This window comes from Bos indicus, chromosome 10 (assembly GCF_029378745.1).
Source record: "Bos indicus isolate NIAB-ARS_2022 breed Sahiwal x Tharparkar chromosome 10, NIAB-ARS_B.indTharparkar_mat_pri_1.0, whole genome shotgun sequence".
NCBI lineage: Eukaryota > Metazoa > Chordata > Mammalia > Artiodactyla > Bovidae > Bos > Bos indicus.
The window spans coordinates 28,810,667-28,838,665 of NC_091769.1; the positions used below are offsets into that span (position 1 = coordinate 28,810,667).

General features: G+C 44.3%; 1 protein-coding gene across 8 annotated transcripts in view; it reads right to left on the reverse strand.

Annotated features, from left to right (window-relative positions):
* Positions 1–27,999, reverse strand: part of RYR3 (ryanodine receptor 3) — a 559,072-nt gene that overhangs the window by 164,733 nt on the left and 366,340 nt on the right. For 7 of the 8 annotated variants that reach the window (XM_070797214.1, XM_070797210.1, XM_070797213.1 and 4 more), the window contains exons 31-38: positions 26,704–26,867; positions 23,567–23,732; positions 16,240–16,326; positions 15,600–15,826; positions 12,089–12,884; positions 9,476–9,676; positions 2,529–2,631; positions 1,605–1,742 (exon numbers count right to left, since the gene is read on the reverse strand). In XM_070797214.1, coding sequence (XP_070653315.1) covers positions 1,605–1,742; positions 2,529–2,631; positions 9,476–9,676; positions 12,089–12,884; positions 15,600–15,826; positions 16,240–16,326; positions 23,567–23,732; positions 26,704–26,867 — 1,882 coding nt within the window. The remainder of the gene's footprint in view (positions 1–1,604; positions 1,743–2,528; positions 2,632–9,475; positions 9,677–12,088; positions 12,885–15,599; positions 15,827–16,239; positions 16,327–23,566; positions 23,733–26,703; positions 26,868–27,999) is intronic. The other variant, XM_070797211.1, reaches the window with a different exon arrangement.

Genomic DNA, 27,999 nt, shown 5'->3' on the forward strand with positions numbered 1-27,999 from the left:
ATCTTTCTGCCTGAACCCTGGGGGAGCAAATGCTAACCACTGTAGTTCTTGGAGCTTGAAAACCATTCTTAGAGTCAGGGAGACTTCAGAATCAGGTGGGCTCATCTTACTGACTCTATTTACCTAACATGAAGTGGTCGCCTTGGAGGACCCCTGGTCGTGACATATTGTCTTAGAAAGAAGCATCCGTTTTAAAAACAGACTCTCCGCAGGTAATGTGGGTCAGTTCAGTCTATTTTTAGTTCTGCTTTGGCAGTAAGCACAAAGGAACTCTAAACTCACTTTTATGAACCTTTGAATCATGCTGGCATGTTCTCACCAAAGACCTCCCCCCTCCATGTTGAGAAATAGGACCGATCAAGGGTTGCCAGTACAACTGCTGCCAAGTACCCCAGGCACTCTTTTGAGGCTTCAACACTTCTGCTGATAAATGGGGATGATTCTTTCCCTTCAGAGATAGTCTGACAAAGATGGAAGGTCAATAGAAAGGGCAATAAGATGTATGAACCCCAAAGCAGTGTTTTCAGAAAAACTGATCATATCTTGACAGTTTATTGCTCTAGTCTATAATTTGAAAGCATGTTCTAAGATGGATAGGAACAGGGAATAAGACAACTACATTAAACTTGGAAAATTCTTTCTTCTTTAGACAAGTAAAATCTTTGCATAATTTCATAGTACAGAGCAGACTGATTATAATATGCAGACAATCTTCCTCTTGAAGTATAGATAGTTTATGGACAGTAAACTGTCTTGCACTACAAACAATGATCTTGTTTCAAAATGGGAATAGTTTCAATGGTAGGAATTATCTGTAATATAAAGATTAGAGAAATGATTTGAACAAGGTTCAGGAAAATTGAAAGATAGAAGGTCCAAGTCCTCTAGGGTGTTGTATTAGGAAAATCATAGCCCCCAAATGAAAACAAACTTCCCTGCTCCAAACTCCACAACCTATTCCCTTTGATTGCTAAGGGGCTTCCCTGGTAGCTCAGACAGTATGGGGCGATTTTCAATGCAAAGGAACCACAAACAAAAATGACAAGAACAATGAGGGTTACAAGAGGAAGACTATGAAAACATAAAAGAAAGAAAAACAGAAATCTGTGTACAGGTATCAGGCATTTAAAAGTAGACAGACAAGAGCAGACCTACCAAGCAATCTATCCCTTTCAGAAGACTCTGAAAGTAAGCTCCTTAAGTCAGAAGGAAAGCAGAGCCCCAGATATAGAGCATTAAGAGCATCAATTATAACAGAATGCCCAGATGCTTCCTGGAAGCTAAGCAGCCCTTCTCCACCCCACAATATATGTTTAGGAAGTTCATTACCTTAATTAGGGGCTTCCCTGGTGGCTCAGATGGTAGAGAATCTCCCTGCAATTCAGGAGACCTGAGTTTGATCCCTGGGTCAGGAAGATCCCCTGAAGAAGGGAATGGCAAACCACTCCAGTATTCTTGCCTGGAGAATCCCATGGCAGTCTATAGTCCATGGGGCCACAAACAGGTGGACATGACTGAGCAACTAACACTTTCACTTTACTTTAATTATGCCTTAGAAGAGCCTTGGGTTGGGAGCACCATAATGGAAAGGCATGGGAACTTACTAGGGCATCTCTCTTCTTCCTCCGTTGGTTGTTCCTTCTCTGGCTTGGGAGGGCCTTTGATTCTCTGCACCAAGGCACAGAATTTTCCAGTCCAGGAGGAATCCTCTTCCTCCTCTTCCTCTTCTTCCAGGGGAACCCCTAAGCAAGCCACAGAAAGAGGGACAACCTCAAACAGTACACAAAGCCACCAGATAATTGAAAGAACATAGAAACACTGCTTTCCATCCTTTGGAACTTTCTAAATATACTATAGGCAGCCTCCTATAAATATTTATCTACATGTCTTTTGGCAATCTTTTTAAATTATAATTTCTTGTATACAAAAACATAAAGTAATTTCAACCCCAAGACTTAAGTTTTTCTAACCCATACTCCAAATGGGCTCCAGAGTATCTAGAAAGAAACAGTTACCAATCTGTTACTTCAAATGAAAAAGTCATCTGTTATCCACATAGCTTTCAAAAGCAGTACACTTGTTGATGGGCACTTAAAACCAGCAGATACATATCAAAGTAGAAATGGCTGGTTTAGAATCCTTAAGGGCAGACATATCATTGCAGAAGCTAAAAAGCAAAGGTGATCAGAATCTTGGTTCATTTGGGAAGAGTGTCCCAGATATCTAACTTGAGATAAACTGGGTGAGGTTTATATAAAGATCTTTTCTTTTCTTTCCTTCTTGAGAGACCCAGTCCCCTCTCTTAGATCTCAGCAACATTTCTTGTAGACAGAAGGAGTTTCAGTCATGTATTATCCCAGGATTATGTCCTGTATCTTCTCTGACCCAAATAGTTTGGAAAGAATTATTTCTTGGACAATTAGCACTATAATTTTAAACAGAAATTAACTTTACAACCCCCCATGAACTTCTAACCAAGGAACCATGAACAGCCTTGTCTTGGATAAAGCTTTTATCTGGAAGCTCACCGCAGTGAAGGAGAAGGTCCTCATGGAAGTCGTACAGCTCTTCCCGGATCTCTTCTGGGCATGGGCAGTTCTCCCCCAGTTGAAAGTTAAGAAGCATGTTGATCTTGGAGGGGCAAAAAAGATTGGCTAGTTGGTTCTCAATGTCTGTCTAAAGAACTCAGATCCAACCTTAGACACCTAACATTCTTTGCAAACTTTTAACTCGATTTTGTGTGTGTGTAAAGACAGCCAACATTTAAAAATAGTTTTTTATAACTGAATCACTTTGCTGTATACCTGAAACATTATAAATCAACCATACTTCAATAAAAAAACTAAAAATATTTTTTAAAAGTGCACAAACTTCCAGTTATGAAATGAGTAAGTCTGGGGTAGTAATATAACAACACTGTGCATGAAAACTGCTAAGATAGTAGATCTTTTCTAAATTTATAATTGGAGTATAATTACTTTACAATGTTGTGTTGGTTTCTGCTGTACAACAAGAAGAATCAGCCATAGTACACATATGTCCCCCCTCTCCTGAGTCTTTTTCCCACCTTACCCTCACTCCACATCCCACCCCTCTTGGTCATCACAGGGCACTGAGCTGAGCTCCCTGTGTTACACAGCAGCTTCCCACTAGCTATTTATTTTATTTTTTTCTATTAATTCTTATTAATTTTTAATTTTTTTAATCTATTTAATTTTTTTACAATATAAATTTATTTATTTTAATTGGAGGTTAATTACTTTACAATATTGTATTGGTTTTGCCATATTAGGCAACATACATATAGATAAAAAATAAGTACAAAATATATTCAGCACAAAGTTTTTCTCTCACTCTGCTTCCTTGTTGTTCAGTTGCTAGGTCGTGTCTGACTCTTTGTGACCCCATGGACTGCAGCACGCCAGGCTTCCCTGTCCTTTACTATCTCTTGGAGTTTGCTCACACTCATGTCCATTGCGTGGGTGATGCCGTCTGACCGCCTCATCCTTACCTAGTTTACATGTAGTAGTGTGACTTTCAGTGCAACTTTCTCAATTTGTCCTGCTCTCTCCTTCCCCCTCTGGGAGACTAGATCTTAAAAGTTTTCATCATAAGAAAAGTAATTCATAACTATGTGAGGTGATAGAAGTTAACTAAAATTACTGTGATGATCCTTCCACAATATAGACAGATATCAAGTGATTATGGTTGTACACCTTAAGCTATACAGTGTTCTGTGTTAACCAAACCTCAACAACGGGTGGGGGGGACCCCACTACAAATGCAAAAAAAGGAAAAGAAAATATTCTAGCAATATTGCTTGACATCACCAAAATACTGTCTCTACCCTCCTCCTTTGGAATAACTATTTTGGTGACTATGGCTCTAATCCCTGCCTTTAAGAAGGAATACATGATTCTGAGAAAAAAGTCATGCATTCAGGGCATGCATTTTAAATGATCTTTGGAGAGATGGGTCATGAGAATACAAAGATGTAAATAATACACTAATGAGATAAAGCCATAAACTGTGAGTTGCTAAAAAAATAAAAGTAGCTTTTCCTTTTTTCTGATTATAAAGGTAATACAGAACTTGATTAGCTAAAGAAGAAAATTTACTGAGATCTCCCCACTGAGATAGCTGCCATTAATATTTTAGTTAATATCTTTATATAGGCAGATTGAGATTACAATCTAACTTGACTTTTTTGAAACTCAATTTTTCAACTTAATTTATCACAAGCATTTTAAAATGTTCTCAACCCGATCTCTTACAGGTGCACTGCATTTCATCACAAGGATGAACAGTGATTTATATAAAATGTATGTAAAATTAATGATCTGCTCTGAAATATCTCAGTTGCTTTCATTTTTTTATCCCTGTAAATAAAGTCAGTTTGAATTTCCTTTTATGGAGTTTTTGTTCACATCTCTGTTTATTTTCTTAGGATAAACTCATAGAAGCAAAATGCCTGGATCAAAAGGTTTGTACATTTTAATGGCTTTTGATATGAATTGCCAGATTGCTCTCCAGAAAGCTCACAACAGTTTGCATTATTACCAAATTTATACAAGAGTGTGTATTACTTTGCCAACGCCATTACAGTAATGGGAATTAACATATTTTCAAATATTTTCCAATCTAATGAGTAAAAAATGTCATATCCCTGTTGCTTTAATTTGCATTTAATTGGTGAGGTTGATCTGTTTTTTCTCACAGAAGGACTGTTTTTATCTCATCATTTATAAATTTCCCATCCATGTTCTTCCTCCATTTTTCTGTTGTGTGATTATCTTTTAAAAATTAATTGGCAAGTGTTTTGCACATCTCTATAGACTATTATCTCTTGGTAATATATATTCCTGGAGAAGGAAATGGCAATCCACTCCAGTACTCTTGCCTGGAAAATCCCATGGATGGAGGAGTCTGGTAGGCTACAGTCCATGGGGTTGCAATTCCAAATACATTTCCTAGTTTTTAGTGAGCTTTTAATTCTATTTATAGAATTTTTTTTGACATGTCAGTTTTATGTTTTGAAGCCAGCCTATCATCCTTTCCTTTACAATTTTATGTCAGAGATACTTCACTGTTTCTGTGCCATGGATTACCCTGACTTCCCCAGTGATTCATTGGAAAAGAATCTGCCTGCCAATTCAAGAGATGCAAGAGATGCAGGTTCTATTCCTGTGTTGGGAAGATCCCTTGGAATAGAAAATGGCAACCCACTCCAGTATTCTTGCCTGGAAAATTTCATGGACAGAGGAGCCTGGCAGGCTATAGTTTGTGGGGTTGCAAAAAGTCAGACACAATTGGGTTACTGATCATGCATGTCCTACTTGGACAGTCTGGTGAAACTCATGGATGTTTTTCTCAAATTAATATTTTAAATACCTAAATATATAAGGGATTACAAAGAGAAACAGTTATAATGAAATCTAATTATCAAGATCATAAAAAACATATTTGTGATATAGTAACATATATACTTGGAGAAGGCAGTGGCACCCCACTCCAGTACTCTTGCCTGGAAAATCCCATGGACGGAGGAGCCTGGTAGGCTGCAGTCCATGGGGTTGCAAAGAGTTGGACACGACTGAGCGACTTCACTTTCACTTTTCACTTTCATGCATTGGAGAAGGAAATGGCAACCCACTCCAGTGTTCTTGCCTGGAGAATCCCAGGGACGGGGGAGCCTGGTGGGCTGCCGTCTATGGGGTCGCACGGAGTCGGACACGACTGAAGCGACTTAGCAGCAGCAGCAGCAGCAACATATATACTTATTTATTAATTCATTAGACAAAAGATCTAGGGGCAGCCCTCATACCCATTGCGATCTTGAAGCAGTGATGAATATAAATGATATTACCAAGTATTAGAACCACTGTGATACCATATGAAAAAATATACAATTTCTGTGGGTGACAAAGTATTTGCTTTGCTGCCTACATCAATAATTGAAAGAACTGCTATTAGAAATTAATGAAAATTTGGTTAAAAAAAAAAAAAAAAAAGCTAACACTCAGATTCCTTGATGTCTAAATTCTTCCACAGACCCATGACCCTGGTTAGTAAATATGTGGAGGCACTGAAGTAATAACTAGAGGTAGGACTTCCCTGGTGGTCCAGAGGTTAAGAATCCACCTGCCAATACAGAGGACACAGATTCAATTCCTGGTTGGGAAGATTCCACATGCTGTGAAGCAACTAAGCCCGTGAGATGCAACTACCGAACCCGCATACGGATGCCCACGTGCTGAGAGTCTGTATTCCACACACGAGAAGCCACTGCAATGAGAAGTCTGCGTACCACAACGAGAGAGCAGCCCCTGCTTGCCACAGCTAGAGAGAAAGCCCACGCACAGCAACAAAGAACCACCGTAGCCATAAATAAGTAAATAAAAATCACCAGAGGCAATCTTGTCCATTTTACTCTATCATATAGGGTAACCCAAACACCAGGCAAAGGGGTATTTTCTCCTTTTGTTTGGGATTTCTAGGTGAAAACATTTATAATGTCTTTCATTAAACTATGAACCTTATTTAATATTGTTAGGAAGATCCTTATTCAAAGCTTCTACTGCAAAATAATTTTTTGAAACTATTGTTTGTATAATATGCATAACACAGGTTGGAAATGTTATTTTTGTAGTTGTTTCATGATGGTAAGATTGGTTGAATTATGGTAACTGTATCAGCAACATATATCAATGAGTTGTTCATTAAAATAAGATCTGAAGATCTGGTTCCAAGAATCAAAAAGTTAATTTCTTTACTGAAAGATTTTCCTTTTGGTAGAACATTTAGGAAGCAAGTGGGAGCCCTCAGGGCATAACTAAAAATGGGAGTGAGCTGAATTTTCTGCTGCAGGTCATACCCTCTAAATGAAGTCCTTTTCAAAGTGAAAGGCTTACTGACTATGCTTGAATAACTTGCCAACAATCACTGGACTAATCCTAGCTTTACTACCTTTATACTTAGTTATATCCCCCAAGTATGTTTCTATTTCATCTTTTTAAACAGTGAATGAATATAGGGCTGAAAACCTCTATTTTATTCTCAAAAGTTACAGAAGAGTGAGGTAATCATATCACTGTTTTAAAATTCTAATTCCTATGTATCTTATTTTCCAAGTGATCTTGCATTCCTATGCCCTGAAATTGACTGAAATCCTCCAAATCCTTTATTAAATTCTTAATTATTTAGAAAGTTCTATTGGCAGATTCTTCTCAAAATGAATACTATGGGAGGGGCGGCAAAAGAGACTACTGAGTTTGGTAAGAGTGTTCCTTCTTTTATTTCATTTCTGGACACCTCAGCCTCACCTGAAAACTTACTAAACATGCAAATTCTCAGGACTTACCCAAGACCTACTGAATTAGAAACCCTAGAGGTGGGACCAGCAATCTGTGTTTTATTAAGTCTTTCAGGGATTCTGATGTCTGCTCAAGAATCACTGGTCTAACACATAAGGAAAGAAGTTCTTGAGACTTCTGAAAGGGGTCTGAAATGATTGGTCAGAGGACTGCCTGCAAGGTTAAAGGAGGAAGTGATGGTGAGCCCCGAGGATGGCAGAAGAGAAGGTAAGGAGGCAGAATGCAGTAAGAGTGAAAGGGTTCTTCCAGGGGCCAGGATCATGAGCTGGGTTGATAAAGATAATGTCAGATGGACAATGCAGTCCTGGTTGAGCTGAGGACATGCCAGAAAACATGAGTAAACTCTAGTCACCGACTCACTGACAGAAGGTCATAGAACTTGGTTTAGTTGCTAAGTCGTGTCTGAGTCTTTGCAACCCCACGGACTGTAGCCTGCCAGGCTCCTCTATCCATGGGATTTTTCAGGCAAGAATACTGGAGTGGGTTGTCATTTCCTTCACCAGGGGATCTTCCCCACCCAGGGACTGAACCTGGGACTCCTGCATTGCAGGCAGATTCTTTACCAACTGAGCTAACATGGCATGAGGCAAAGGCAAATACCTCTGACACGAAAACTGATGACAGCCCTTCCTACTTACAGAATGTTTACTACGTGGCTGAGTTCCTGCCAAGCAAACTAAGTGAATTATCTCGTGGGATTTTCACAAACATTATCTGCATTTTGCAGCCTGAAGACATTGAGACAGAGAGAAGTAATATGCTCAAGACTATACCATGAGTGATGGCAGAGCCGGAATGGCAGCCAGGCTCTGAAGCCAACACCGGTGTTTTAATCACCACATCATCTGCCATCCCATTTTTCACAAATGTGAGTCAGCATCTGCCCAGCCAAAATAGGGAATGTTCACACCTGTTGCCAGTCTAAAAGCAGCCTGACAACATTTGTAAAGCCTTCAAGAATAATTCACTGCACTTTGCTCACTGCACACTCACTCCGTTTTCCTTAGCACAGCACAAACTATCTGCTCCCATCCGTCCACAGGGCCTCGCATTTTGCCTCTAGCAAAGGGTTCTGAAGCAGATGGATCTGCTCTGTATCAAGGCCAGTATCATTCAAAGGAATCTTAAAAAACCCAGAGAGGCCATTCCTTTTTAAGCCAGTATAAATATCTGTAGCCTATAAAACAGGTTTTAAACAGATTTTAGGAAAGTAACTGGACCAAGTTGTGGTGGACTCATTAATATAAAGTGGTGGTAATCATACTGACAACAATTTATGGATAGGCTGCTTATCAAATATGTATAAGATCCAAAGATTTGGTTTTGGAGACAGAAAATGAATTTCTTCCCTGAAAGATCTATCTTTTCCCTTGAACGCTAAGGGAGCCTTGCTGAATGGCTTACAGGATATATGGAAACAGCTGGGCAGCAGAGACGACTGGAAACTATTATTTTACAAGATGTCCCTCTGTTATCTGCAAGTTTCTCAGGATTTTCATTCTTTTCCAGTCTTTCCATCTGAGTGAGGCCAAGGCGGGGACCACAGAGAATGGAGACAGAACATCACAGGAGGGACTTCCTCACACAACTTCTGCTCTCCAGGCTTCCTGGAGCTGGAGTTGGGGGGCGGATTCCAGGGGGGTCTCCATAACTGGGTGAGAGGTTTGGGCCCTCAGATGAGAAAGAATGTGCACCTGCCCTCATGAATCAGGAAATGCTGACCATATTCTGTTGCTCTCTGATGGAGAGGAGTGGCTTTTGGATGGACTAGACAAAAATTCTTCTAAAGGGTGAAGCAGGACGCTGGTCTAGTGATGTGATGTGATCTGGCCTTTGCCTTACTGACAGAGGCCCTGGCATGTGGGATGGCAGGATGGGAGAAAGCCTGGCCCCCTCCCCATGCGGTTTCAGAAGGTTATCTTCCCACCCAAGATGCCTGGCAGATGCTTATCAGCTCAGCCCAGTACTAGCCTGTCTGCTGGTGCTAGCTGGGGTCTTTCCATCTCCCTTAGCTCTCATGGCTGCCCTTTCACATAAAGGCTATGTGTACCCTGCTCCAGAGGGTGCCGTTCTTCCCTAGGAACAGGCTGGAAGGTTCTCACCTGTTCCTGTGGGGGCGAGCGGAACTCCCTGGTCTTCCGGGCGGTCAGGGCCGCAGACATGTTCAGGGCCTGCATGAGCTCGTTGTAGCGGAACTTCTGATTTTCCTGGAGCTTGGAGACATAGATGTCACCGAAGGCCACAATGGCCTCCACCCGGTGCTGCAGCTCACAGTCACAGAGATAGCTGAGCAGCTCACACATCTGTAAAAGTGTACACACATGAGAATATAATAACACTTCATGTCCCCTGGTGATGCAATTATCATTCCCAATCTACAGACGGTAACACTGAGGCTTAGACAATTTGAGGAACTTGCCCAGTGTTATACAGTAACCACAGAGCTATTACTGGAATCCAAATTGGCTATTACTGGACGACTCTGGAATAGTATTTGAACCTAGAGCCCAGTTCTTCACTGCTGAGACCAGAACTACAACAGGGAAATGAGCTCATTAGACATAAAGCACGTCTGCCTGTGGAGACAGAGAACAGCATGTAGGAGGGTGTTCTCCCAGGGCTCAAAGCTCAGTACAGAGACCATCACCAAATCGCACATCTGAGGACTGAGTCTCTTCTCTGACATCTTCTGGTTCTAGGTGATGGGTAAGTCAGTCTTTGGTTTCTCTATGAATCTTTCATTGCTTTTGCTTATTGGCACTGTTTGATCAATTTATCAGGATTGTTATAGCTAATCTTATCATATTAGAATTTATACTAATAAAAAAAACAACAGCTGTAGCTTACTGAGCACCAGCTATTTGCCAGACACTGTGCCAGGCACTTGCCATACTTTATGTGTTTTTTGCATATTTTTACTAAAGCAGAAGTTCTATTCACCCATCTCCACTTAACACCACACACATGACTAAGGAGCACCCTCCAGCGTGTCTGGGCACAGACAAGGCCCCTGGTGGTGGGGTGCTGTTGCCCAGCAGGACAGCCTCTGCTCCCACCAGGTAAAGTGGGACCCATCTCTTACACCCATTCTACTTGTGATTATAATTACCATTTAAAGTCACATAGGTCAATACAATAGGAAAATGAAGCTGAGTGACTAGGGAGCATCTGAGAAAGTCAAGTTTTTTTAAAAAAACAAAATGCTAAAACTGAGTGTTAGACAAGTATAAAAAATTAGGAAAATCATAAAAATCCAGAAGCATTTTGCACTCAGCTTGCTTTTGATTACCTCTAGATCTCAGGGTACCTTAAAGACCCCAGACTGGCAATCATAGATGGTATATGACAGGTAACATCTATGGAGGAGAGAGCTCAATGAGCCAGTCAGGGACTCACGTTAAAGAAAAGGTCTTGGCCCTCCATCAGAATAGCACATTTATATGTTTTAATAAAATGTTTAAGGTACATATGTGAAATTTGTTATGCTTCTGCTCTATATTTAAGGCTTTGATGAAATGAACACCATCACACTGGATAAGAGAACTTAATTGCAGATTACTTTTTATAATATATTTTATACTAAATATATTTCAAATTATATTTTATAAAAACACATTTTAATATTGTTTTACAATTATATCATCATCCACATTTTAAAAATCATAAAGCTAAGACTGATGGGCTACTAACTTGGCAAATTTATTCAGCTAGTAAGTGGCCAAGGAGCAGGAATTAAAATCCAGGGATTCCTGGACTAGGCTCACTCCACTAAGACAAACTCCTCTCCTCCATTATTCTTTTTTCTTTTTTTTTTTAACTCATTAAAAAATGTTACTGAAGTACAATTGATTTACAGCACTATGTTAATTTCTCCTCTATTTCTTTTCATTTCTCTTTTCTCAATGCTGAAAAGACAAAGTCACCATCATCCCCAGTACATCACTGATGCTAGCTCATGTCTAGTAAGACTATGTCTTAAGAAATACTGAGGTTCCTCAGGTGATGCCAAGGGGGCAACTCTAAATGAGTAGGACTCTTAGCTCAGATGGCATTTTCTTTGAATGCCAGTATAACAGGCCCACATCAGCCTGGTGATCAGGGTATGGCAATGTATGAGAGTAGGTGATGAGTGTGGTCATCCTATAAGCCAATTCCTTTGGTCAATTGCACAGTCAAAGGCTCCTCTCTGTCTCTAGACAAGATCTCACCAATAAGCCCTTTAGTCCCAAGGAATAGGAGATAAGATCAGGGAAAATCTATCACTGGTACCAGAAAAACAGTTCTAAAACAGGTACCTTATTGATGAGGGCTGGTATTCTCATTTTGGTTTAGGGAGACTTGGTAGCTCAGACAGTAAAGAATCTGCCTGCAATGCAGAAGACCTGGGTTTAATCCCTGGGTCAGAAAGAACCCCTGGAGAAGGGAATGGCAACCCACTCCACTATTCTTGCCTGGGAAATCCCATGGAGAAAGGAGCCTGGTGGGCTACAGTTCATAGGGTCGCATAGAGTTGGACACGACTGAGCAACCAACACTTTCACTTTCACTAGAGAGTACGTTCCAGCTCAGAAACAAGCAGGACCAGGGGGTGCTCTCCCTCATCTCTGCTCCACTCCACATTCAGGCCCATGTCCACAGTCCAGACGCATCACCAGGCTGCCCTGTCTCCCTCCCTAGTTCTTTCCAAGGGCAAGATGCTGGCTGCCCCGGGTTACCTGCAGCTTGACGGACTCCGGTAATCGGGTCTGCAACAAGCCTTTGATGGGAGCCTCCCTGCTGGCCTTTTCCCCAGCCTCCACAGCCTTCTCCTCCACCTGCGTCACCTCCTCCTTCTCTGCTCCCTCCTCCGTCTCCCCACTGTGCTCCCCAAACACAGAGGGGTCGATGAGGAGGAGGATCTGCCGAACGTCATCATCATCAAACACCCCCATGATCAGCAGGGTTCCGATGAGCTTCAGCACAGGCACAAACTGGAATTCCACGGAACCCCCGACAGGGTCCCGGATGTGAGCACCGCTGCACTGCACTGCCTCCGTCAGCATGCCCAGTGCCTTCGTCTTGAGAAGCTCCAAGGGAATCTCGGGGCTCTGCTTCTGGTGCTCCTCGTTGGTGGTGATGAAACAGGGGGTGGAGAACCTGAACCCTGGCTTGAGGCACGTTCTCGGGCCCACTCCAGGGAGCCCGTGCCTCTTGGACTCATCCGGGTACAGGCGGATTTTCCTGGTGGTGCTGGTGATGGGGATGATGTACTCATTCTTCATCATCAGCTTCCTCTCCTTAGCGCTGGCCAGGTGGATGCTGATGAGCAGGTCATAGAAGCCTGAGCGCAGGAGGCCAGGGAGGTACTTGTTGTCAATGGCATAGAAGAGTTGGGAGAGGTCCACATGGCTGCACAGGGCGTAGGCCACGCGGCTATTTCCCAGGGCGCACAAGGCGCTGTAGAGTCTCAGTGTATGGTAATGGAACCGCATGAGGTCCTCCTGCTCACAGAGCTCCAGGATATCCACACACCTGAGGAAGAGACAAGCAATCAACTGCTCCATGTGGAGGAAATGTGAATTTCCTCCACGTGAATCCATGTGCCAGGATTCAGCAGAGTGCTCACTCTGGGAATCCCCAGATTTCATGCAGCCCAAGGAAGGCAGAGCAGATAGAGGGCTTACAGGTTATTACTCCTTTTGCAGCTCTGGTCCATATCCCAGCTCCTGATAATCCACTATTTCTAACTATAAGGGTCTCAAAAGTCTGAAAGACTTAAAGAAGACACTAGCTTACCAAATACCCAAGTCCTCATCATTAGGGAAATGTCCAAACCTCAATACTGAAAACATTCATCAGGTCCATGCCAGGTGACTCTGTCTTCTTATTTGTAGGCTCAAGGACATCCTCTGCCCTTGAAGAAGATGTAGTTAAAGCTCTCCATCAATCTACCATCTGCTTCATCTACATGATCTCTAATTTACCATCAGCTTTCCCTTTCCTGAAAACAAACACATGCCTGCACTCTTGTCTAGAGAGGAAACACTTTCCAACCTGAGGTAAGTTGGTGTCAATTCACTTTCTCCATCCTGACTGTAGCAATCTTTAGCTGTGTATGGGTGTGGGGGTCCAGGGCACAGGCTCTGATCTCTGCTTAGATTTTTCCATTTTGTCTTCTCACTGAGAATCTGAGGACCCTTTGCAATTAGCTTACTTGGCAGGACTCCTTTCTGCTCCTTCCCTACAAGTGCCTGTGCTGCTGCTGCTGTCCATGACCCAGTGGAATACCTAAGTGGGAGCTACATGGATGTCAATGTAGCTCTGCCCTCCATTTTTTTTTCCTGTCCAAGTGTCAAGGGGTAATAACATTTACAAAATAAAACTTACTTAATTCTATGTCCATAAACTGAACTCACTCATCTAACACGCTAGTAAAGTAATGCTCAAAATTCTTCAAGCCAGGCTTCAACAATATGTGAACCGTGAACTTTCAGATGTTCAAGCTGGTTTTAGAAAAGGCAGAGGAACCAGAGATCAAATTGCCAACATCCACTGGATTATGGAAAAAGCAAGAGAGTTCCAGAAAAACATCTATTTCTGCTTTATTGACTATGCCAAAGCCTTTGACTGTGTGGATCACAATAAACTGTGGAAAATTCTGAAAGAAATGGGAATACCAGACCACCTGACCTACCTCTTAAGAAATCTGTATGCAGGTCAGGAAGCAACAGAACTGGACATGGAACAACAGACTGGTTCAAAATAGGGAAAGGAGTATGTCAAGGCTGTATATTGTCACTCTGCTTATTTAACTTATATGCAGAGTACATAATGGAAACGCTGGGCTTAGATGAAGCACAGGCTGGAATCAAGAGTGCCAGGAGAAATATCAATAACCTCAGATATGCAGATGACACCACCCTTACGGCAGAAAGTGAAGAAGAACTAAAGAGTCTCTTGATGAAAGTGAAAGAGGAGAGTGAAAAAGTTGGCTTAAAGCTCCACATTCAGAATATTAAGATCATGGCATCTGGTCCCACCACTTCATGGCAAATAGATGGGAAAACAGTGGAAACAGTGGCAGACTTTATTTTTTTGGGCTCCAAAATCACTGCATATGGTGACTGCAGCCATGAAATTAAAAGATGCTTACTCCTTGGAAGGAAAGTTATGACCAACCTAGACAGCATTAAAAAGCAGAGACATTACTTTGCCAACAAAGGTCCATCTAATCAAGACTGGTTCTTCCAGTAGTCATGTATGGATGTGAGAGTTGGACTATAAAGAAAGCTGAGCACTGAAAAATTGATGCTTTTGAACTGTGGTGTTGGGGAATACTTGTGAGAGTCCCTTGGACTGCAAGGAGATCCAACCAGTCCATCCTAAAGGAAAGTCCTGAATATTCATTGGAAGGACTGATGCTGAAGCTGAAACTCCAATACTTTAGCCACCTGATGCGAAGAGCTAACTCATTTGAAAAGACCTTGATGCTGGGAAAGATTGAAGAGGGGAGGAGAAGGGGATGACAGAGGATGAGATGGTTGGATGGCATCATGGACTCAATGGACATGAGTTTGAGTAAGCCCTGGGGGTTGGTAATGGACAGGGAGGCCTGGTGTGCTGCAGTCCATGGGTTCGCAGAGTTGGACACAACTGAGTGACTGAACTGAACTGAAACTGAACTCGATTTTACCTACACAACTTCCTTTCTTCCCTCCCAGCAATCCATTGAGTGAGCATTGATCTCACTGTATTGATGAGGAGACTGAAGCCTGGGGTGTACCAGTAGATCACTCAAGAGCCGCAAACAGCAAGTGGCAGCCCTGGAACTGAACCCAGGCCATAAAACAGGAGAATCTCTTAATGAGAAGGGGGGCCAGGAGCCTGATTCTTGGTTCTCCAAGCAATCTAGGCTTGCCTCATTCTTTCCAGTATTGCCATCATAATAGATTTCTGGACCATGCCTTTTTTAATTTAAGGCACGGAAATGTCCCTGAGTGCAGAACTCAGAGCTACAGTGAAAGCCCCATGGCTGGCACATCATCGTGAATATCCTGCTCCTATTTCCGAGTGATAGTTAAAGTGGGGAAGGGAAAGAAAAGAAAAACCCATGCTTTGGGGCAATCAGCAACCACCCTGGACCTTGGCCGGTGAGGATGTTCCCCCTTCCCTCCCTGGCTTGCTGGGTCCTGCCTCCGCCTCCCCATCTCCTGGCCCCTCCCCTTCCTCCATGGGACCCTCTACTACCTGTTCTCTTCCGGGATGTGGAGTGCCATCATCTGCAGGGGCTCCAGGCACTGCACCACCCAGCCATGGCGCTCGCTCACCCTCTCCGTCTCCACCTTCAGGAAGCTGCTGGGCATGCGGCTCCAGAGCACAGGCTGGATGGTTTGGACATCCAGCCGTGGTGGGCATTGAGGGACGGGGTTCTTCTCTTCACTCTTAAATATGGCTGCTGACAGGGGCATGGCATTCTGGGACAAGGCAGAAAGGCGTCAGACACATGCAATTCAGAGATGCTCAGTGACTGCACAGTCCAGTCAGCCCACAATAAGCAACAGTGAGCCATACCTTAAAGTGAGCTGTACATTAAAGAGAGACAAGTGCATCCAGGGACCAATGAGGGCTTTTCCAGCACTAATAAAGACCTGACATAATGGGTTATATGAGCATCCATTAATCCTTTTGGAACCCAAAAGAAGTAGGGGAAGGGGAAAATGGGAACCTATGTTCTGCGGCATGAATTTCACATGGATGTGTAGAGGTGGGGGGGGGGCATTTGAGAAGCAGGAGGTCAGAGATTTCCTGGTTTCCTCATGCCTGAGCTTCTCCCCATAATGGCCTGTGCATCTTATGTATAGCCATTAGACAAGGGACAGATAAATACCTTCAGCTTCCCAAGTTCAAATTGAAACAGAGAGGTGCTTGTGGGCTGCAGGAAGACGGCTGGAAACACTTTGGTATTGGGCTCCACCTGGAAACCAAAACAAATCCAGAGGTTTGCCCAGAATTATAAAATCCTAGGGGGCTAAGTCATGAGTGTTTCAATCAATGCCCTCATTCTAACTTGAGGGGAAAGAGGACAGCTAACTGGCTGCTCACTGGGCACTGTTCAGAAATTCCCAGAGACCCAGGGCCTACTGGTAGCTACTGTCACTGTTCCTAACTTCAATACTCCTCTCTCCACTCAGGGCTGAGTGGTCTCACATCCTTTCATTTTCTCTCTCAGGTAATTGAGAAGCCAGCAGCTTTCTCCAGCCTGCAGGAGGGCAGTCACAGGTGGGAGCTACCATCTGCCCACCAGAGGCAGTGCATGCTCTGGTCACAGAACAAGGTAGGGTACTGGCTCTTCACAAGGAGACCCTCAGGGAGCACCATCATGCATTACTCCTGCTCATGGGAGGTGACGAGTGAGGGCAGTGAGGTGACTTCAGTATTCTTTCTGAAGGCACGTGGCGCTGGTCAGGCAAGCCTGGTGAAATTATAGCAGAATGTCCCAACCTCGGTCCTACTGATGGTTTGGGCTGGGTAAGTCTCTGTGTGAGGGCTGTCCTTGGCATTGTAGAGTAGTTACCAGCATCCCTGGCCTCTATGTACTAACATGTCAGTAGTACTCTCCACCCCACCATGGTCATGATAACCCAAAATATCTCCAGAGATGGCCCGATGTCCCTGAAGGGAGAAGTCCCCCCACTCGAGAGCTAACTTTGCAGGCAAGGACCACATGGTACTTCCATGAAGAAGCTGCCCCCAGAGCCTGTCTCCTCCCTCAAAACCTCTCCTCCTCACTTGGTTCCTCTAGACTTCTCTCCACCCCTTCCTCACTCTATGATTTTACTTCTTACATTAAATAGTGTGAGATTCACCAACTGCCTTTTAGCTGCTGCTTAAATGAGGCATGTGATATGTTTATGACATCAGGGCCTTCATTTATCACTTATTTACTTCAATGTGGAGCTTTTGATCAGACTTGGAGGACCACGGAAGAAGAAATGCGACTTTAATCCCACCAGTGAAAGTCCTTTGCTGCTGCTGCTGCTAAGTCGCTTCAGTCATGTCTGACTCTGTGCAACCCCACAGACGGGAGCCCAAGCAAATTCAGACATTAGGACATGCTTACAACTCTCCTGACCCATCAAATTAGGGGCTTCTGGGTGTTGTGGACATACCTGAAAAGCGTCCCCCAGTGAGTTACTCCCTTGAATAATCGCCTCTTCTAGAATCTGTGTCTTGTTTCCAGCAAACAGGTTATTGCAAAAGCTAAAGGCCTGTCGTTCCCTTGATTGGTTGTATTATAGAGAAGATTCCATTTCAGCAGACTGGAGAAGAAGTTGCTCCAGATAGCCTCAGAGAAGTACACTGCCATGTTTTGAGAGGGCCATGTGGCAAGGAGTTCTAGGGGGTTTCATGGGGCTGAAAGTGGTAAGCTCCTGGCTTCAGCCAGCAAGAAATGGAGCCTGAGTTTTACAAATGCAAGCAACTGAATTTCTGCCAACAACCACATGAATTTAGAAAAGGACCCCAAGCTCCAGAAAAGAATACAGCCTGGCTGACAACTTGACTGCAGCCTTGGGAAATGCTGAGCTTGGGACCCAGATAAATTCTGTCCTGACCCCTGACCCATGGACACCATGGGACAATGAATGAATGCTTCTGAGTCACTGAAAGTAAAGTGAAAGGGTTAGTTGCTCAGTTGTGTCTGACTCTTTGTGACCCCATGGACTGTAGCATACTAGGCTCCTCTGTCCATGGAATTCTTCAGACAAGAATATTAGCGAGGGTTGCCATTCCTTTCTCCAGAGGGATGTTCCCGACCCAGGGATTGAACCTGGGTCTCCCGCATTGCAGGCAGATTCTTTACCATCTGAGTCACCTGGGAGGCCCTTAAGTCACCGAGTTTGTGGTAATTTGTTATGAGCCAATAGAAAATGAATATAGCGATTTTCCTTTCTTCCAGGATATTTGTTACAGGCTTCCTGTAAATAATAAACTTCCTCAATGCATTTAGACATAATATTTATAAACACATTTTTAAGACTGGAAGTGACTTAAAGGATTGTCTGGTTCAGAGCTGTTGGCTTATGATGAAGAGGCCAGACGGGTTAAACACCAGGCTTGTTCCCAGCATATGGCATTCAAGCACACTGCAGTGGGCTCACATTTCAGATAAGACAGTTGCTTTATACCTGATGCCTCAGGTACCTCTGGATGATTATGAAAGGATGATGCTAGTAAAACTAATAGGTAGGGATGGAGCTGCTAGAACTGCCTGCTGCTGCTGCTAAGTCGCTTCAGTCATGTCCGACTCTGTGTGACCCCATAGACGGCAGCCCACTAGGCTCCCCCGTCCCTGGGATTCTCCAGGCAAGAGCACTGGAGTGAGTTGCCATTTCCTTCTCCAATGCATGAAAGTGAAAAGTGAAAGTGAGGTCACTCAGTCGTGTCTGACCCTCAGCGACCCCATGGACTGCAGGCTCCTCTGTCCATGGGATTTTGCAGGCAAGAGTACTGGAGTGGGGTGCCATTGCCTTCTCTGAGAACTGCCTAGGCTATGTCTAAAATAAGCTTTGCTGAGGACATTCAACAGTTATTTAGTGCCTATCACATACCTGCTTTGTGCCAGGATCTGGGTTTATGGGTGAGAGACACAAATGGGAAATTCTGATTTGCTGCTGTGTGACTTTGGTCACAAAGCAAGAGTCATCTTTAGGCTGGCCCCAGATTTCTCAAATACTCTAACAGGTAACATTCTAGAACAATGTGTGCCTCTCAAGTCATTGCAACTTGAAGCAAACAGAGGTCTGGTGGGTGAGAAAATTTTGCCTGAATCAGCCAGGTGGAAGAGAGAGAAATGCACTCACTCAGAGATTTCTGATGCTGAACTCAATTGTACCATCATGGGGAGTGACAGGCTAAAGGAGGTGACACGTTTTTAGGTCCCTCAGGAATGATCCCTGCAAACGTCATAAGCTACCCAGTCAAACGGCAGGGTCCTCCTCAAACTTCCCCGCAGAGAGGAGGTCCTTGAAATCATGTAGGATGGATGCTCTGGGATTGGTTTATTTCTACCCTCAGAGTACATTCCCACCACAATGAACAATGGAAAATTTTCTTCAATCACTAAAATAACAAGAACACACAAGTGTGAGCACCTGATGGGTGTCCATAAGGAAAGAAACTGCAACTGATGGTGCGGTAAGTGGAATATCCTAGACGGCCCTCCTGACCCCTCAGTTAGTCCTGTGATCCTGGATGTCATGGGGCAAAACTGATTCTGTCAGCAAGGCTACTAACAAGCTGACCTTAAGATAGAGACAGTATCCTTGTGGGCCTAATCCAATTGCACAAATTCTTAAAAACAAGTGTTTTCTCTTGCTGGGGGCAGAATGGAAAATCAGAGAGTCAAAGGATGAGAAGAACCAGCTGTGCCCTTGTTGGCTTTAAGGATGGAAGGGACCACGTGAGAGGGAATGTGGGCACCTCTGGGAGCAGAGAGGGGTCAGCCACCAAGGAAGTGGGGACCTCAGAACCTCTGCCTACAACCACAACTGGATCCTGCTGACAACATGAAGGAGCTTGCAAGGGAGGCTGCCCAGAGCCTCAGGACAGAGCCAGCTCAGTCCAGCTGACACCTTGATTTTGGCCTTGTGTGGACCTGGGCAGAGAACCCAGTCAAATCTACAAAACCATGAAATGATAAACAGATGCTGCTTGAAGCTGCTAATTCTGTGGTAATGTGTTATGCAGCGACTAAAATCTAGTGGCTTCCCAGCCAAGTTGGTCAGTTTGCAACAAATACTTAGCAAGCACTCCCTGGGCGCCAGGTACCACGGTCTCATGTTCTGGGATACGGGAGTGAACCCGCAAGGGGAGGCAGCCCCGCCCTCAAGGAGCTTATATTCTGGAAGGGGGTACTGCAGCCTGACAGAATAAGCAGCGAGTCCAGATTTGAGGCTGCCACGAAGTGCCATGGACTTTCTTCCCTTTGTGTTTCTTCCCTTTTTATCGCTGGCTGATCTACTTTGTCTTTGCAATGATGGACATTCTATCTCTAATCATGTGTGAAGGTCAGGGCGTAGGAAACAGCCTGAATTGAAAGGTAACCCCTCTCGTAAATCTGAATCTTACAGCTGGCCTCTGCTCGCAGAGCTGTGCGGCTGGGATGGCAGTAACTGAGGACAATCTCTTGAACATACATTTTATTTCTCATTTCTCCCATGATTACATTAAGTGAGACAGAAAAAGCTTTTCAGATTGCGTAGCAGTATTTAATGGGGAGGTCTGGAAACCTTGGAGAGAATCCTTATTATTTTGGTTACTGGTCCTTTCTGAATGGAAAGCCAGTGTATAAATATTACTACCCTGCTCTGCTCAAGATAATTGAAAAATGAAAATGGCTACAACTGCAGAATAACAATTATCCCAGGGCTGGGAGACCAGACACACGGCTGGACATGTTAACTGTCTCGCCGGGAATGAGAAGGGGGCTGGGTGGGTGGGAGTTTCCGGAGGGTTCCTGCTCAGAGCCCTGACCTCCTCCCCATTCCCACCCCAGGGTGGGAGCTGGTTGGAAGCCCTGAGCAGAGTCATGAGGATTTACACACATGGAGTCACACCATCCACCCTGGGATGCAGATACCAATAGGCAGCTCAGAAAACTGACCAACTTCACATCATCCAGGAACTGCAGTGGAAGACAGGACACAAATGGCACAGAATCTGCTCTTTGCTGTAACATCTTCTTATCATCATAGGCTCTTTCCTGAAGCAGGCAAGTCATTGCTGCTGCAAATGCCCTGGGTTGGGTTTTATTTATTTATTTAGGGACCTTAAATGTGATTAGATGCCTTGGAACTCTCAGCAGCTCAGGGAGGACCCTTTAGTCAAACTCATTTCAAAAGTTAATGGAAAAAAGCTAATGGATTCTGAAGGACGATAGTAATGTATATAAGCCTCCTCTCAGGGGACTTAAGAGGGGAGGGGAAGGTGGAATCATGAGAAAGTACTGGAAGAACATTATGTTACTTTCTGAATTTGCAAAGGCCGCTTTCTGGGAGCAGCTGGTGGGGTCCCAGCTGCTGGGTAGTGGTGATGATTCCACTTCTTTCCAGGAGGAGGAAGAGCTCCAGCGTAGTGTGCAGGGGGCTACCCACTGCAGGAGGTCCTGGGGAAGACCGCCACACTGGCAGGCTGTCCCTGGCCCTCAGAAAGGGCTCTGCCTGTGTTTTCAGTCACTTAACATTTCAGATTTGGGGCAGCTACGGACCCCTGCTCTCCAACCACAAGCCAGACAAAGGGCTGCCAAGGGGCTTTTCAGCCTCCAGGCTGTAACCTGGGGCTGATTCTGGAATCTGGGGCTTTAGCCATTGACACAGGAGCCATTTACAGCAGAGCTTTTTATCTCCTGTATTTGGCTGAGCTGGAGGACATGGCAGCCCATTCCAGTATTCTTGCTTAGAGAATCCTGTGGACAGAGGAGCCTGGTGGGCTGTTGTCCATAGGGTGGCATAGAGTCGGACAGGACTGAAGCGACTTAGCATGCATGCATGCATTGGAGAAGGAAATGGCAACCCACTCCAGTATTCTTGCCTGGAGAATCCAAGGGAAGGAGGAGCCTGGTGGGCTGCTGTCTATGGGGTCGCAGAGTCGGACACGACTGAAGTGACTTAGCAGCATCAGCAGCAGCAGTTGGCTGAGCTCCCCTCAACACTGTTTGCCACTGTCCTGAGAACACTTTTGGAGCTCCTCGTTGCTTCCTAATTCCTCCCTACCTTTCCAAATTTGTTACCATCAACCATTACCCATTCTAATCTGTCCATCATTCCTCAAACATAAACATCGCTTATGCCTTCATCTCCATTATGCTTTTGTGCCCTTCTTTCAACCAAGTACATGCCTCTCTCTCTCTACCTGGAAGTATTCTGTTTCATAATCAAGATTTCTCTGTAATAAATTTTTCTTGGCTACTTTCCATGGAAGTAGACTCCTTTTCTGAACTTGGATAACACTCTATCCATACATACAGGAAGCTTTCCATTCTACCTTTGAAGTGTCAAGAAGGTTTAATACAGATATTTAATTCCTTAACTTAGCCTTTCTCATAGTATGCTCTGTAGAACTCTGGGCTGATAGAATATTACTAATTGTTAAATTAAAAAAAAAAAGCTTTTCTTGATTAAATGAGAAATGGTTGGCTAGGTTTCTTTCTGAACCATTTCTTAAAGTTTTCCTGTACTAACACTTACTGTGAAACTTCCAAAGGAAGATATAATTTGTGGCTTTTCCCAAGCTTATTTGGCCATCAAAGGTGAAAAATCCGACTTAAAGCAGATTAGCTTTCTTGTGGTTAATGACAGGTAAACCTACATGTATATAGTTGATAGTTTCCCCAAGGAGTTCTGTCAGTTTATAATCAGTGAAAGAGGGAGATACATTATTTACATAAATGCAGTTTTTTAAGGACCCTGCAAAGAAGCCATAGTGAATGAGAATAACCTTTTTTGCAAAGGGAATACTCCCTGGCAAATTAATCAGTTTTTATAGGTCTATATTTTGAGCACAGAAGTTTCTTAAAGTGAGGAGTATCTCTGTTGACCTTTTAGACTTTGTATCTTATATAGTGTTGCTGCTGCTAAGTCGCTTCAGTCGTGTCTGACTCTGTGCGACCCCAGAGACGGCAGCCCACCAGGCTCCCCCATCCCTGGGATTCTCCAGGCAAGAACACTGGAGTGGGTTGCCATTTCCTTCTCCAATGCATGAAAGTGAAAAGTGAAAGGGAAGTCACTCAGTCGTGTCCGACTCTTAGCGACCCCATGGACTGCAGCCCACCAGACTTCTCCATCCATGGGATTTTCCAGGCAAGAGCACTGGAGTGGGGTGCCATTGCCTTCTAGAGTAGGTAATGTGAAAGTTGCACAGGAAATACTGATGGAATTAATGAATAGCCTTTCAGAGCCCAATGCCACAGAAAAACCTTTTTATCTGCTAGAAAGATGACCAGCATTTCTAATCAACCAGTAAATAAGATCTTTCCCTCTTTGAACAAAATGAAGTCATTTTGTTCTTGTTTGTTTTCCTAGATAGCTTTGGACCATGTAGGTACATCAACTCCATGTGCTGTGGTGAAGACGCCAACCACACAGAAGACTGAGGAGCACAGCCCTGAGCACCCAGGCCTGGGATGCCACTGTCATGGTCCCTGATGCCACTCCTACCTGGTAGCAGGTGCCAAGTTCCCTCCCGTTGGCTGAAAAGGACAACATGCCCATCGCCAGATCCACGAGGCAGCCAATCTCCAGGTCCACGTTGCTGCGACTCGCTCTTTGGGATGTAGCCACGATGTCCCCACCCCAGACCATGTAGCAATTGCTGCGTTTCACGCTAGGAGCCAAAGAGAGCAAAAGACAAAGAATAACCTGGACTGGGGCAGTTTGCAGTCAAGACTCAGGACTGAAATGCCCCCAAAGCCTCCAGGGAAGCTTTCCAATCAGCCCCCAATAATTGTTTTTCTTAAGTGAATTCGCTGAGTTTAGGAATGTGGCAATCTATCTGCTTCAAAGAACAGAGTATTCAGGTAATCTTTTCCTGGCTCAATGTCAATTCGCATTTCTGAAACAGATATCAGGGACCACAGTATTAGAGGGGAGAACTAAAGGTGCCTGTGGACTTAGAGAGAGGTTTGGTATAAAAGGTGGGAACAAAAAGGTCTGTGTCCTGAGTCCCAGCCCAGTGCCAGGGCAAAAGGCCACTGGACACTTGAGATGCAGGCCCACGTTCCCTAGGATGGCAGGCCTGGGCCACGGAAGACTTGCAAAGTAGATAAAGTTAATATCTGATGTCCTCTCTCCTCTTGACCTGTACTACCTGCCCTCCCAGCTGTCTGGAGTCCTGCCTTCCGCACCCTCACCCTTCCAGACCTATGCACTTGGGTACCTTTCTCAGCTAGCTGGCTACCACTCCCACAAAGAAAACTCCATCACAGGCATTTTGATGAAAATGCCAACTATAATAACCAAAAGATTTTGAACCCCCAAAGCCCAATTTCTTAATGGTAAGATTTCAACCACTGGATGGGCTCTCAAGAAGCAGTAGATGAGTTCCCAGAGCCGCTTATGATGGCTGAGGGCAAGCCCAGCCCTCGTGTGTCCATCTGAGGGACCTGAGAACTTAAAGTTGCATCAAATGACTTGTCTCAGGCTAAAGGACTTCCCTGGTGGCTCAGATGGTAAAGAATCTGCCTGCAATGCAGGAGATCTGGGTTCAATCCCTGGATTGGGAAGATCCCCTGGAGGAGGGCATAGCAACCCATTCTGGTATTCTCTCCTTGGACAGAGGAGTCTGGCAGGCTATGGTCCATGGGGTTGTAAAGAGTGGGACACAACTGAGTGACTAAGCACACACAAAGGAGAAAGTGACTCTATATGGGACACTACATCAGCCCTTTAAACTTCCTAAGGTCGATCTGATTTTGCCTTGGAAAGCCAAGAGTTTGATTAGAATTCTTCCAGGTTCTTTCTGATTCTCAAAGTCTATCCCTTTCCCCAACAACTAGAAATCCCCTTTGTAAGCATGCCTTCACCTCCTCTGCCTGCCTCTTCTCTAGGGCACCAGTGGGGCTGGTTTCGCAGTGAAAATGCCCTCAGGCAGAGCCAGTGCAAATTGCTCCCTTCAAGTGAGTTATAGCCATTGCTAGATTTTCATTAAGGTTAAACTGCAGCTGTGTTACTACTACTTTTCAGTGATTAGAGTACTAAGTACATGGATGACTACAGAATCCAGTTAATAATGTATGAAAGTCACGGGAGTGTGAAGTGCTACGCTTTGGTCCTATTTTAAAGGGCTCAAGTTTGAAATGCCCGAAAACATCTGAAAATCGATCCCGTGTTTATTTCTTATTATACAAGACAAAGAACCAAGAGTTATTGAAGTGAAGTTATTGAGCACCTACTATTTCCTGCGTCTTATTCTAGGTGCCAATGTGCCACATACTTTTCTCAGTGAGTGTGGTCTGAGGCTCAGATAAATAAAATTATCAGTCTGGTGTGGCACAGCCAGAAAACTGGAGCAAGAGACCCAGCTGGGAGGAGACTGTCTGGCTTTTTGTTCTTTTGGCTGAAGAGTGAAGTCTGGACTGGACAAGGGCTTTCACATACGTTTCTTTGTAACCAAACCAGATGTTGCATTTGGTTACAGCATCTCCTCTGGGTCTCATAACATGCTGGACAGTCAGTAATGGTAATAAGAGCAATGTTTATTGAGTACTTGGGGCAAGGCACTGCTGTAGGCACTTACCTATGTTTTATCTCAATCTTCATAACACTCTGTTAGATTAGAACTATTATTCTCATTTTATAGATGAGGAGGTTCAGACCCAGGGTGGTTAAGTAACAGGCCCAAAGTCACACCTCTAGAAAACACTGGAACTGAGTTTAAAATGGGGGCAATTTGCTTCCATTGTCCTCTTTGCTTCCTCTATCCTCTTAACTACCCACCACAATGGTCTCCCAGGACACAGCAATCCTGCCTGACCTCAGCCCCTAGTCTTTGATGAGCAAGTAGCATCTAAAGAGCATTGATTGCAAAACATCCTGACTTTTTAGGGATAAAGGTCAGCATGAGGACCAACTTCTTACATTTCTATATAAGTCTGTATGGGCAAGGACTCTAGGAAATCTCACTGAGGTAGAAATAAAGTCTGCTGGTTCATCTCTGGGGCAATGGTGGCCAAAGATCTTTTTTCTGATGGCAGTTCTAGTGGACTGGTGGGAGGATATGGGTGTACCTAAGGCATGTTTTTCTCTAAGATCCCTAATTTCTACTCAGCGGTAATTATTCCTGAATTCGTCATGTCTCTTTGATGGTCTTTATTCTTTCAGCCATTACCAACTTTTAGGATGGGGAGTTCTGAGTTGATCAGCTGCTGTGTATGATGTGGTACATCTTTTTATTTCTTTGGAACTGATTTCCCTCAAGCACCTGAGGATTTTTCTCTGCCTTTTTCTAATGTTGCAGAAATTGGGACTTGTCCAGAAATCACAGAGAAAAGACTTAGAGGGAGCTTAGACCTCTCAATTGTCCATCTGTATTTCCCATTCCTGGGTCATGTTTTATATACGTAATGAAACTGCCCTTTATTCTGGCTGATAATAACTTCGCCCACCATAGTACCCTCTCCACAGCCCCACCCCAAGCTCATTCACTCAAGGATTTTAAGCCTGTGCTTTTTTCCCCTCTTTATAATAGAAGTTGGGATGTTTCCTTCTTTGAGTTGTGAGCAGAGAGAGGAAAAAGACTGCTGGATGAGAGAGGGAGGAACCTGATGGCCAAACCTGCCCCTTGGAAGTCCTCTTACCTTTCGTGGACTCGGCCTCTTTCATCCCCCAGAGTAACAGTCACAGTACAGTTTTTATTCAGGTCAAACTTTTCACTGTACAAGTGATAATCCGGAGTCACCCATCCGACCCACACGCAGGAGGGGTCCTGTCCGGCAAAGATGCGGATCGCATAGTAGCACTGCTGGGGAGAGACCACAGATGGAGTGAGTGACCCCAGCTGGGGGGAATGGGCTCAAGAGGTAGACATTACACAGCAGCCCACTTGTCCCCTTTTCTTAGAAAGCACACTCTGTACTGGAGTGTGCCCTGCTCTCTGGACTAGGGGCAGGGCTGATGCGAGAACTTGGCTTCCTTGTTTTCCCGCTTTCTGTTGTGCTTTAGCACCTAGACAATCAGGCACCTATTCTGTCACCCTCTGCCCAGAAGATGCTGCTGCTGCAGAGATCAGGGGCAGCCACTCAACGGTCAACATAGAACCCTCACTCTCTTCTGGCTCCTCGGGCTGCTGGGGGGAGCTGGGCACTGTCTGCCTTCAGAGAGAACAGTCAAGGTTCAGAGAACAAGGCCACTTGCCACTTCTGCAGGGAAGTCCAGGGATATATTTTTTTAAGTCTTAAGAAGGAAAAAGCCCACATTGTGGCCAAAGGTGCTTCATAAAAGAAAAAGCCCACATTTTGGCCAAAGGTGCTTCATATGGCCATTAGGCTCAGTGACAGGCAGGGCTGAAAACCATAGCCATTCTTAGGTAGGCACTGTAACAATTTGTGAAGTTTATCACTGTGTTGTAATAGCAACTGAAGCACTGAGTTAAGTGACTGCTTCATCATTTTCTTTATGAAACTGAACACGTTTATTCTAAATGAAGTCCTCATATTTGTTGTTATCTCCAATTTTTTGATTGGAAGAGAAAAGAGTCAGCCAGACACAACCTGTGCTGGAATCCTGGGGCTGGCAGCTATTAATCGTGTGACCCTAGACAAGTCATTTGTCTTCTGTGCCTTGGAGTGCAAGAGATTGTTCATCTCCCAGGGCTGCAGTGGAAATTAAGGGGGAAGGTGACACAGTGTGCTCCGTGCAGTGCTCTGCACACAGCAGGTGTGTGACACGCCAAGGCAAGAATCTTATGCCAGACAGTTAACCTATGATTACCGGGTTGCAGGGTAACTTTATTGAAGGGGTGACATGCATTTCTTACAAACAGTTTTTTTTTTTTTTTTGGTCAGGTGCTAAATAAAAATGAGTTGTTTTTTAGTTGCTAAGTCGTGTCTGGTTCTTTGCAACCCCATGTCCTGTAGCCCACCAGGCTCCTCTGT